This window comes from Coffea arabica, chromosome 3e, assembly GCF_036785885.1.
Source record: "Coffea arabica cultivar ET-39 chromosome 3e, Coffea Arabica ET-39 HiFi, whole genome shotgun sequence".
Taxonomy (NCBI): Eukaryota; Viridiplantae; Streptophyta; class Magnoliopsida; order Gentianales; family Rubiaceae; genus Coffea; species Coffea arabica.
This window is the reverse complement of record NC_092315.1, coordinates 38,930,302-38,943,748: the sequence shown is the minus strand read 5'-3', so window position 1 is coordinate 38,943,748 and position 13,447 is coordinate 38,930,302. Positions and strand designations below refer to the sequence as shown.

General features: G+C 33.2%; 1 protein-coding gene across 1 annotated transcript; it reads left to right on the top strand.

The window, feature by feature from the left end:
* The first annotated feature begins 422 nt into the window (after window positions 1–422).
* Window positions 423–1,433, top strand: LOC113734995 (BURP domain-containing protein 16-like). Its single transcript, XM_072083870.1, has one exon. The coding sequence runs from the start codon at window positions 423–425 to the stop codon at window positions 1,431–1,433; it is 1,011 nt and encodes a 336-aa protein (XP_071939971.1).
* Window positions 1,434–13,447: the final 12,014 nt, after the last annotated feature.

Genomic DNA, 13,447 nt, shown 5'->3' with positions numbered 1-13,447 from the left:
TTTTGCCAAGAACAAAATACTTAAAAAGAATAAATAAATAATACCATTGCAATTCCTTTCGTTTCTGATGTCCTTTTCAAATGAAGCAGACTGCTCAGGCTAGAGAGTCTTCATTTGTTTACGTTCCAAGCATTCCCTATTTTTGGGTCCATATCAACGATATGCATCACACAATAGTGTCGACATCAATCCACATAATTTGAGACTCTAGATTATCATTCAAGAAATTTGTATTATCTCAGTAATCTGAGCAAAACAATCATTATCATCAAAATAATTAAACAAATTCTCGGTCAAGAGAATAAATCTAAAATATAAGAAAAAGTTGAATGAGGCTCAGCTATAAATACTGAAGGAGCAGAGCTGCAGAGGCTATGTTCCTCACACTTACCTTCACTCATCACATATCCAACACTCAAACAATGGCCAATTTAAGTTTTTCTATGCTTGTTTTCGTCATTGCCTCCATCTATCCCGCATTTAGCTTTTGTAAAACCACATCTTCTTTATCTACTGCTTCAGAACAACTGAAATATTGGCATCAAAATGTACAAAACAACATGCCTGCAGCTTTTCTGTCCAAATTATCTCCACTCAATAAAGATGATAGTGAGTTTTTCACTTCATTAGCATCCAAACAATCATTTTCATCTAATGCCAAGTTTTGCAGTCTTGCAAATCTAGCTTGTTATGCAGAGATGAATAGCATCAAGCCTTTAGGTAATGGTTATGGCTATAATAATAATAAAGCATCTCCAGGACTTGAAAATGTTGACCCTTTTTCCTTTTTTAGAATCTCCATTCTTAAACAGGGAAATAGAGTGCATCTCTCAAATTTGGAGGACCAGTTTCCTCAACGATCATTTCTTCCTTCTCAAATCGCTTCCAAAATTTCTCTAGATGAAAGTAATCTTGAGAAAGTATATCCTCAATCTTTTGTGAACCCCAACAGAAAAGGTAATGTTGAAACTACACTTCTTTATTGTAACTCTGCAGCTTTAAAAGGAGAGATAAAAAGCTGTTCTACATCCCTCGAGAGCATGATTGAATTCTCAAAGGCTACAATAGGTAGCAAGCGCTTGGTTGCATTGACTACTAAAAGTACAAAGGGTTCAGGAAAAGAACTTATTATTCAAAAGATTAAAAAGCTTAATGTAAAAAAAATTGTGTCATGTCACGAGGTATTCCTTCCTTTTTCAACTTACTTTTGCCATATGCTCTCCTCGACTGAAATCTATGCAGTGGATGTAGTTGAACCTGAAACAAAAGTTCCAGTCAATAAAATCTTAGCAATATGCCATATGGATACCTCTGCATGGCCATCATATCACGCAGCATTCAAGATACTCAAGCTCTCCCCGGGAAAAGGTGAAGCATGCCACTGGATGACACAAATTGATCTTCTTTGGATTGTTGCTGGTGAAAATGTGTAGGGTTAAACCTGAACAGTTGCTTACTAGCGTGTATCTGCTTGTGTTGTATTAACATTCCTACCAACTTTAAGTGTTTTATTCTCCATTTACTGTGAACAAATAAAAGTGGTGTATGAATCCTTGCTTAATCATGTAGTGTATATCTGTATTGTTGTTTTCATAAGAAGTTGATCCTCCTTTTTCGCTGTAAGTGTTTGATATATATTCGAAGTTTGTTCTTGGCTATTTGATATTTCTTCATTGTATTTATGCTGCTTGCATATTGATATCTAAAGCATTACCATGAACGTAAAGCATTTTTTTTTCACACAGTTTAAACAGATGCTTATGTTATTTCAGAAAAGGTAACAGTAAATCTGTAAGAACTAGAAATGATCATTTGAAATTTCAATTCAGATACAAAATGTGATGCTTAAAGGAACTCATGTTTTCTGATTTTCTCTATGAGACTATTACTGTACACATCAACTTTCATTTACTTGTTGACCGAAAAGGACGGGGAATCACAGTTGACCCTTCGTTAAGATTTTGTGGGCAAAAGTTCTAATATCTTTTGACGCAACTTTGAACAATTGTGAGATAAGTAAGGGATAACAAGTTGAATTTGACAGGCTGATTAATATGTGTGTCGTCTGCATACTGCATATACAAAAGTTTCGTTAATTTTATTAACACTGTCAACAATGGAATAAAATATGATAAATTTGAAGACTTAGAATGTAATGTAACTAAAATTAGGATTTAAGATACAAAGTAAGAATGAGATCATAAGTTAGGAAGCGAAAAGTAAAATTAATCCTCACTAATTATTTAATAATAGCCTAAGTACATATCCATACTATGAGATTTCTAAGGATATCAAATTTGTCGGTTACCATAGAACAAGACACTTTTGTGCATTAATTCATGAAGTTTACACTGGACCAAAATCCGTTTTGCTTGAGCATAAAGATGATGAAAACCTGAACTGATAGTCACATCAACTTAACTGAGAAAGGCCAAATGGGACTAGCAGACAGAAATGATTCAATCTAGTACATTCAATGGCTCCAAACGAACTTAAAAAGGGGGCTCCAAAAAACTGTCTTGGATTATAAGAAACGCCAGATGGGCGGAGGTGGAGAGAATGTTCAAAGTTTCGAACTTGTCAGGCAAGTGGCTTTTGCAAGCGCCATAAGTATGTTATATATGGCAAAAACTTGGGTGAACTTGGTTCCTGGCCCTACCCATGAAACTTGTGGCTGTTAATCAGCCACGCCAAACTCTTGCTTCTCAGCCTTGAACAAATGCTTCTCACTTTCTCCATTCACCGACCATGGTTACATTATACATAACAGTGCACACTCCTCCCGGAACCGGGTTTTCCCGGTTGTTCCAAGTTTCCGGTCAAACCCGGATTTTGACCGAGTCTTTGTCACCCGAGTTTTTGAACAAACTCGGACCGGACATGTCTCCGGTTCCCGGTCGAACCGGCCGGTCCGGTCCGAGTTTAAAAACATGGCTCTTTTTTTTTTTTGGTCGAAACGGAAGGATTTAAAGTTTCAAACTTGTCGAGCAAGTGGTTTTGCAAGCTCCATAAACTCCACTTTGACTCCCTAAATTGATATCACTTTTTCATTTTGTATCCTAAATTTTAATTTAAACACTTTGCATCTTGAACTTTTAATTTTAAAAACTTTGCACCCTTTACTTTCAAATTCGTCCCATTTAAATTCAATCAATATTGTGCATGCAAAATTAACCAGACAAAAGATGGTGAAAGTTAATAATAATGTACTGTTTTATTCTACTTAGATTCCTTTGCTCTTTTTTTTTTTACCATATTAGGTACAGTGTCATTTATGTAAATTATCACAATCACTAATATTGTTAGCAAAATTACTGAGATAAAAGATTATGCAAATTAATAATAATGTATTATTTTATTTTTACTATGATACTTTGACACCTTTTGGCCACTTTTTGGCACATTATCATTTATTTGTTGGATCCTCTATGCCATTATAGAATTGTTATTGATTAGATTTAAATGAGACAAACTTGAGAATATAGGATCAAAATGTCTAAAATTGAAGTTTAGGATATAAAGTGGAAAAGTGATACAAATTTAGGGGTGCAAAATGGAGTTATATGTATGTGTGTGTGTGTATACATATGTATGTATGTCTATCTCTGTATGTTTATAAAGCAAAAATAGAGTCAATACTGAAACAAACTAAAAATATGTGAAGAAAATTGAATAGTGACAACAAACATTTTATTTTGAAGACATTTTTTAGTGTACTTAAAGGCAAATTCGAGAGTTTTAACTTGCCTGGCTACTGAATTGATATGCAAATCACCAACTTAAGTTGTAAATATGTGATTATATAAGAGTGCCAACCAACTAAAAATATACATAAATACAATTGAATGCTATAACGGAAGGTGATTATGGTATTTATTTTAGGCAAAAAAAAAATACTTGTTAAACATACATAAATTACTTGTTTTACAATGACAAAAGTAAATCGGACTTACCTTGCAACTTTGCTCTTTCTCTTGCGTAAGTTTCCATTGAATTATATGTCAGTATCTTATAAACAAATATCGATGTAATATTTACCAAATTATATAAGGCTTCATTTGGATTAAGTCTTTTTATGAAGGATTTAAAATTCACTCAAATCATTGAAATTGTTTAAATTATTTAAGAGGCATTTGGATTTGTAATTCACCAATTATCTAAATACATTTTAAATACTAGATTAATTAATGATTTACAAATCCAAATACCTCCTGAATAATTTAAATAATTAGAGGAATTTAAGAAAATCTTAAATTTTTTGCCAAATCTCTTAATACAAACGCAGCCTGATAGTATCGCATAGACAACAATATCAAATATCGTAAGCCAACAACCGAGGAGCAAAACATCTCCATCTGCCAAGAAATGTAAATGGATAAACGAAGGATAATAGGCGCTTTTCCATTACTGGATTTTGCACACTTGGACACTTAAAAGTAGCTCTACTGTCTTGCCCAGAACCTAATTTTGACACTTAAAAGAGACTTTTTCTTATATGAACTTTGGCTCCAATAAGCAATATTCTCAATTAATTTAAGAAGGAATTAATCTTGATATATATATAAAAAAGAGGTAGTAAAACTAATTGACATGGGTAATTTGGGAGGTAATCAAATTGGTGAATTTGATTATGACTATTAAGAGGCTTTTTTGTATGACCTTTGGCTCCAATAAGCAACACTCTCTATTAATTTAAGAGGGACATAATCTTTATAAAAAGGGAAAAAATAAACTATTTTCCAGCAGATTGGGAGGAGGGAATTTAAAAGAAATTTGGTATAACTAAATAAATGATTGTAAGACTAACTTTGGAAAAGTACAAAAGAGGAAGCTAGAAAATTGTCCTATACACAAACTGGGGAGAAAACATTTTTTTAAAAGTTTTAATCCAGTGAAACTTGCAAAATTTCATTGGGGCATTAATATTTAATTACCAAGTTCCTGATTTAACTACACTTGTTGTTACTTCTTTTTCTTTACTTTCTTCTTGAATTCATTTACAATAACTTTCTAGCTCTAGTGATTGCAAGATTATATATAACATTCACATATCCGAGGACTAGAAGAATATACGTAGAAAGAGCTTTTGGCTTTCGCTAGTTGCCTATCTAATAGACTTTTTATTTCAGATAATTAGGATAAAACATTAGGGACAAAGGAGATGTAAATGCTATATCATTAAGTAAAGTGATAAGTATAATCTGACAAATTACGTTATTAAAAGAATAAAAAAGAATCCTCAGCTACATTTTTTTGTTTTTTCTGCTCAGCCACTTCTTAGACCACAATATTCCTTCTTCTCTTCACAAGTATCATTATTTTCACTACTGATTTATATGACCAACTATTGTTGTATGACACATACAACTTGCACAATGCAATTTTACTCTTTTCATATCAAATTAATTGTTTAAATTTAGACTCCAAATTTGGTTTAGCTGAATAAAAACTCATTTTTTCTTACGTGTCATTAGTTTGTTAATTACCAATTTGATAGTTTTTTTTTTAGTTGATTGCATTGATTCAAGCTGGGTTTAGAATGCAAAAGTTACAGAAATGTTCAGTCATTTTTGGTTTAAAGAGTACAGCTTTGGCATCTTAATCTTGTGATGTTTCCCAGAAAATAGAACAAGCTTATAAACCTGAAGAACTGAGCTATACATGTAGAGAGGTAAAAGAAGGGTTGCCTGAAAGTTTGGTAGAAAAAGGTTCTGCATCTACCTTGTCTCATTGCATCATTTCCTTTGAGTTTATCTTTTCCATCATGTTCATTCTTGTTTAGAACTTTTTTCAAATCCAGCCATACATGTTTTATGCAAGTTTTGGCAATTAAACTTTTACATGTAAAATAAGTAAGTGCATTGATCTTTAGCAAAGAGATACGAAAAACATAAAGGATTACTATTTGATTTTGTAGTTTGGTGCTTAAAAAGATGATATAATTTCTAAACTAAAGTTCAACATAGAGAAATGAACAAGAAATATAGTAAATTTGAAATTTATCCATCTCACTTGAATTGGTAAGTAAAACCAAAGTATTTGACTAAAAATTGCCGGACTCAAATCTCCAATGGCAACTTCTCAGAAGTATTTGATATGAAACTAGGAACAATATATTTAGTTTTCCAAACAGTGAGTAGTATGTCAAAAACTGAAAAAAAAAACAAGGAATTTCTTGTTTCCCTTGAAAAAAAAGGATTGTGTAGGAAATTAAACCAAGCTATTTTAGTATTTAGTTTCCTATTTTTTTTTGGTGCCATATTTGTTTAGTTTCCACATTAGATTAGGAAATCTCAAATTAGTTTCCAAGTAAGTTTTGGTTTACAATTATAGTTGTTTTGGGAAACTTTGCGGTCTATAAATACTACCAGTCTAGTAGGTTGTTATTTGAAAAGTTGAGTTGAAGAGTTGAGTCGAGTCTTTAGAATAGGTTTGAGAGAAAGTTTCATAGTTGAGATTTGTAAGTTGTCGTGAGTGAAACGACTTGATATTTGTTATTGTTGGGTATTGAGTTAAATCAATTATTGAGTGTTTGTTGTGTATTTATTCTCTTCCTCTTTCCACATATTTTTATATGTGTTAAAATTATTTTCACCGTACGTGTATTTTTCGTGCTAACAAGTGGTATCAAAACTCTAAACTTTGATCCTAGGGCTTGTTTGCAAAATTGGAGCACAAGATCAGAAGATTTATTTTTGACAATTTGGACACAGAATTGGTCCAAATTGAGTGGAGATTAAATAATTAAAATATGGATCCGCATTATTTACAACATTATCCTGTTTTTTATCTTTGATGGTAAAAACAATTTTGAGACTTGGAGGTCGATGATGAAGAATTTTTTCAAAAATATTGTAGTTTGGAATATTATCTAAAAGGGGTTCACGGAACCTATAGTAGGTACAGAATTATCAAACGATACAGTTAAACAATTAGAGAGGAATAGACAGTTGAATTGCAAGGCATTCTACTAGTTTGGCACCCAAGTCCAGTCCAGTTACATGTAGTGAAACAATTCAGACATGCAAAAACAGCAAAGGAGGCTTGAAAATTTTTGATAAATTCCTATGGTCATGGTGAAGAAGGAAAAAAAAAGAAGAAATAAAATTTTTTAATGAGACAAAGAAAAAAGAAACTGTAGAAGTTGTGGGTACACATGAAGATGAAAAATTTATGACTCAACAAGAAATTTCACAAGTAGTTGAGAAAGAAAATGAAATCGTTGGTTAAAGTAAAGAAGTGATTAAAAATCGTGATGATACAGAAATTGTTAATTTTGTCGAGATTGATGAATTCATTGAAGAGAAAATTCATGTAATAGAATTGGTTGACTTCAATTATGAAGTGGACGATTTAGTTGAAGGTTGTGATACAACTAAGGTTGATGCAATTGTCAATGTGTATCAATCAACAAAAAAAAACATGGTGATGTTAAAAATCTTGATGGTGAAAATTATGAATTTTTTATATTGGGAGATTTTCTTAGTGACGTGGATAAATTAAAATGTGGAGTATGCGAAGAAGAATGTGTGGATATGTTTAAATTTTTTGACAAGAGTGATCAAGCGAAGAAATTATTTGAGAAGTACAAGTTTTGTCCACTACCACGCATGAAAATGAAATTGAAAATTCACTACAAGTTGGTGATTTACGTCATTCATACAGTGACCGAATCGTTCATGGAGATTCAAGCTCGTGATGGCATTGGAGATGACAACATCAAGAACTTGGTTGAAGGGAGGCAATATAAGAAATTAAACCAAACTATTTTAGTATTTAGTTTTCTAATTCTTTTTGGGGCCATATTTGTTTAGTTTCCACATTAGATTAGAAAATCTCAACTTACTTTTCAAATAAGTTTTGGTTTATAATTATAGTTGTTTTAGGAAACTTTGCGGTATATAAATACTACCAGTCTAATAGGTTGTTATTTGAAGAGATGAGTTGAATCTTGAGAATAGATTTGAGAGAAAGTTTCATAGTTGAGATTTGTGAGCTATCGTGAGTAAAACGGCTTGATATTTGTTATTGTTGGGTATTTTAAATAAATTATTAAGTGTTTGTTGTGTATTTATTTTCCTCCACTTCGCATATATTTTTATATATGTTAAAATTGCTTCTGCCGTGCATGTATTTTTCGTGCTAACAGGTTGCCTACGATAAAATATTTTAAAATATTACCACTTATGTCTAAGGCAATTCCTAGCCTTTCTGATGTCCTTTTCACATGAGGCAGACGTCTGAGGCTAGAGAGTTTCATTTGTCTTCTGAAAAATATGAAAAAGTTGAACAAGGTTCGACTATAAATACCGAATGAACTGAAGCTATATTCCACTCCATTCATCCTCGCTTATCAAATCTCCAACATCCATGGCCAACTTAAGTTTTTCTATGCTTCTTTTCGTCATTGCCAGCATTTACGCTGCATTTAGCTTTTGCAAAAGCACAGCATTTTCATCTACTGCTTCAGAACAACTGAAGTATTGGCATGAAAATGACTCTGAATTTTTCACTTCATTAGCATCCAAACATCTTTTTCATCTAATGCCAATTTTTGCAGTCTTGCAAATCTAGCTTGTTATGCGGAGATGAATAGCATCAAGCCCTTAGGCAATAATGCCGGCTATAACATTCATAAAGCACCTCCAGGACTTGAAAATGTTGACCCTTTCCTTTTTTAGAGTCTCCATTCTTAAACGAGGAAATAGAGTGGATCTCTCCAATTTGGAGAACCAGTTTCCTCAACTTGGATTTCTTCCTTCTCAAATTGCATCCAAAATTTCTCTAGATGAAACTATGCTTGAGAAAGTACTTCCTCGATCTTTTGTGAACCCCAACACAAAAGGAATATTGATACTACACTTCTTTATTGTAATTCTACAGCTTTAAAAGGAGAAGTAAAAAATTGTCCTACATCCCTCAAGGCAATGATTGAATTCTCAAAGATTACATTAGGTAGCAAGTGCTTGGTTGCATTGACTGCTAAAAGTATAGAAGGTTCAGGAAAAGAGCTTATTATTCAAAAAATCAAAAGCTTAATGTAAAAAAAAGTGTCGTGTCGGGAGGTATTCCTTCCTTTTTCAACTTACTTTTGCCATATGCTCTCCTCAACAGAAATCTATGCAGTGGATGTAGATGAACCTAAAACAAAAAATTCCAGTCAATACAATCTTTGCAATATGTCATATGGACACCTCTGCATGGTCATCATATCATGCAGCATTCAAGATGCTCAAGCTCTCGCCGGGAAAAGGTGAAGCGTGCCACTGGATTACACATATTGATCTTCTTTGGATTGGTGCTAGAAAGGATATGGTGTAGGGTTGAAACTCAACAACCGCTTATTACTTATTAGCATCTCTGCTTGTGTTGTTTTAACATTCCTACCGACTTTGGTCGTCTTATTGTCCACTTAGTGCTGACAAATAAAAATTAAGTGGTGTGCGAATCCTTGCTTAATCACATATCACATACTTGTAGCGTTGTTCTCATAAGAAGTTGATCCTTGTTTTTTCAATGTAAAAGCTTGATACATAGCAGAAGTTTTTCAAATGCAATTTGATGTTATTATTTTGTATTTATGCTGCTTGCATGTTGATATCCAATCGATTACCTTGAACATAAGCCATTGTTTAATAGATTATTATGTTAATTGAGGAAAGGTAACTACACAAATCTTTAAAAAGTACTATGAGTATTGAGCATTTGAAGTATCAGTTCGGCCATAAAATGTGATGCTCAAAGCAACTCACGTTTTGTTTATAACAGTACATCATCTTTCATTTCATTTACTTGGTCAAGGAGGTCTAATCTAATAACTAAAGTTGAGATTTCAAAAAATTTGAGACCTCACATTCTTTCACCTCCTTCCCGCTTTTTAAAACCCACCCCTTCCCTATAAAAAAACAAATCCATTTACTTGTGAAGGAAAGGATAGGAAATCTTAGTTGGCTCATTAATTAAAGGTTTGTCGACAGAAATTTAAAGTTGTGTTTGGATTGCATTTTCCGTCATTTTTCATGAAAAAATTACTGTAGCGATTTGATATATGTAAGGGAAAAAGGTGATAGGAAAATGTGATCACGGAAAACGACAATATTTTCCGACGGAAACAAGCAATCCAAACAAGGCCTGGTAGATATTAGAACCTAATATCTACTGACACAACTCTGGTAGTTAAATTTAACTTTGAACCCTTACACTATAGATGCACTCTTACTTTAGTCCTTAAGCTTTTAATTTTAGAAAATTTAATCTAGCAAATAACTAAACATTAGTTTACGTTTTTGAAGCAAAGAGAAATTATGAAGATTTACCTTGCGATTTTGTTCTTTCTCTTGAGGAACACTCCTTTGTGTTATGTATGATATCTTACGAACAAATATTTAATATTTTGTATGTAATTGTCCTCCAGCAAATTGCACTTGCATGCACTTGGTTATATTTTAAGAAAAAATTGCACAACAAGAATTAGGAGTGTAAATGAACCTAATCAAATCCAACGTCCTAATGTTCAAACTTATTTGATTTTTTTAATAACTTTAAAATTTTGTTTAAACTTGGCTTGTTTATTTATCAAACCAAAATTGAACGACCTTTTCCTTACCAAATTTGAATGTTATCGAACATAAAACACCATTCGACCTTGCCTTGACTAAATAGTGAACCGAAATCGAACGAACTATTATCAAACCAAGTTTGATTCAAGTGTTAAATAATTTGATTTATCTTTCAACCCAAACAACAATTATACACAAAGAAGATTGAGTTTTCAAAACTTAATTATTCCTTAAGTTACTTCATGGAAGATACTAAAATTAAACAGTCAGACCAATTGGAGACCTTAGTCTTAGGCCATTCAGCCTTATCTTACTCCTTTCTACTCTGTCATGCTTTTTCCCCTTCAAAAACCACCCTCAAAACCCACGCAGCTTTGTTCAGATAAAGAACGAGATTAGAAATGAAATTTAACACAATATCTTTCCTAGATTACTTTTTAATTTACCATTTTCACGAATAATTTTTGCTTAGAATTTTGTAAAAATTAGCTTCACATCAGATTGCTTGTCGTTTCAATCTTGTTATTTATGGAGAGTTTGCAGAAATGGTGGTAGTACGCAGTAGAAGAATTACTTCGGTGAAATGGATGTGCTGTTAGATATGGAGGACCGAAGGTGGCTGGAGGATGAAGTGCAATTGATGGAAGGAAGGCAACAATGGAAAGTGAAACATGTACAAGGAAAGAAAAAAGGAAAGTATAATAGAGGTGGAAACATAGGATCTACATACAGAAATCCACAAAGACGGTGATAAAATGTTCACAATGCTTTTGTACATGCCACTAGGAACTCTTTCCAGCACAGTATGCTTCATGTAAACAAATTTAACTTCATATAAACTTTGTTAATCACGACAATTATCATTAAAATGTCCGAAGATACTTTCAACCTCGAGAAATTCCCCTTACCTTGATTATGCAGGTCACTAATCAAATTTTAACATCCCCATCCACCCTAGGTTTATCGAAGTGTGAAATTCTTTTCTTGTTCAACAAAGGAAAAGATTGTCTTAGTTCAGTTGTCGTGGTCTTCTCAACAGCTTATCCAAGGGGCAAAGACCACTTTGAATGATCAATGAGTAACACCATAATGAAAAAAATGCAGGTATAAATATCATACCCTTGTTGATGCAGCCTATAAGTCCATAAATATTTATCCTCAATCATTAGGATGGCCATCCCAACTTTATTATCGGTTTCTCTAACTCTTGCTTACTTTCTGTACAGCAATGGCATAAGTGCTTCCTCTTTGTCACCTGTTTCATATCCTCCATCTTCTGTTGCTCATAATCAGCTTAGCCTTTGGTCCAAATACGTGCACAACCCAATGCCTGAAGTTCTTCTCTCAAAACTATCTCCCATGTCTAAGCGAGACTTTAGTTACTTCAATTCATTATTGTCCAAGCCAACTTTTGTAGCAGATGCCAAATTTTGCTCCACTGCTCAATTAGCTTGTTCTTATTCTAATCAGGATCAAAACCGGCACATCACAAATCCATCTCAAGGATCCAAACTGATTGATTATATACCATATGGACCATATGCTGCAAATGCATCTCGAGGATCTAAGCTGATTATGTATACACCTTATGGACTAGAAAATACTTCTCAAACATCAAAACTGATCAAGTATATTCCGTATGGACCATACTTTGCAAATGCATCTCAAAAATCTGAACAAAGTAGCTACAGAGAAAATGTTACCAAGTTATCTCCTAGCCAAGGATTAGACGATCCTCATGTTTTCTTTCGACTTTCAGTGCTTAAAATAGGGAATAAAGTCCATATACCAAAAGTTCTAAATCACAGATTCCCACATCGTTCATTCCTTCCTTTTCCAATAGCAAAAAAGTTTATGATGAGCTCCAATGACATTGAAAGAATCTTTCCGGAGTGTTTTGGGTCTCCTACAACAAGAGATGCAGTTTTAAATACCATTTTTTATTGCAATGCACCAGCAATAAAGGAAGAGACCAAGAGCTGCCCCAAGTCATTAGAGGAGATGCTTGGATTTTCCAAAGCTCTTTTAGGCAAAAACCTTTTATCTGTTTTGACAACCGAAAGCGGAAGGGGCTCAGGAACTAATCTCCTGATTCAAAATATAAAACAATTTGATGTCAAAAAACTTGTGGCATGTCATGAGCTTTTCTTCCCCTTTGCTACGTATTTTTGCCACTCACTCCCCTCAACACACCTGTATCGTATCACCTTAGTTGAAGTTGAAACAGGAGTTCCTATCAACAAGGTTCTAGCAATATGTCATATGGATACATCTGGAATTCCTGCAGATCATATTTCACTCAGAGTATTGAATCTTTCACCTGGACAAGGTGAAGCATGCCATTGGATGCTAGAAACTGATCTCATTTGGATTGATGAAGGTGAAAGCATGGTGTAAGTGATGCTGCTGACTGCTGATAAAGACAGGGAACCTCCTTTGTGGTGATTGTCAAGCAGTATATTAAGCTCCAGAAGAAAGGAGAGATTCTGCGTTGATGTAATTGTAAAAGAACATACTAGCTCTATATACAGTTGCTACTGTATAGTTTACAGAAACAGGTGGTGTGTTCTATAAATAAATCTTTATAAAACTTTATTTGCTTTCAGTCTCCAGGAAAATTTTTAAAAAATTATCATCAAAGGCGCATTTGTTTGAGCATATAGGTAAGACATTTATCAAATTATCATGGATGAATTGAGAATATATACTCAATAATATAGGAATATGTACCATTCTTTGTACATAATGTACTTTACATTTTTTGATGACTAAATAGCAAACTTTACTTGCTCTTTCAATAACAAATTGCTTATCTAGCATGCAATTTCCAGTAGGTGTTGCTAATCTATCTTTTATGGATACATAACTTTCTTCGTATAGCTTTGGTT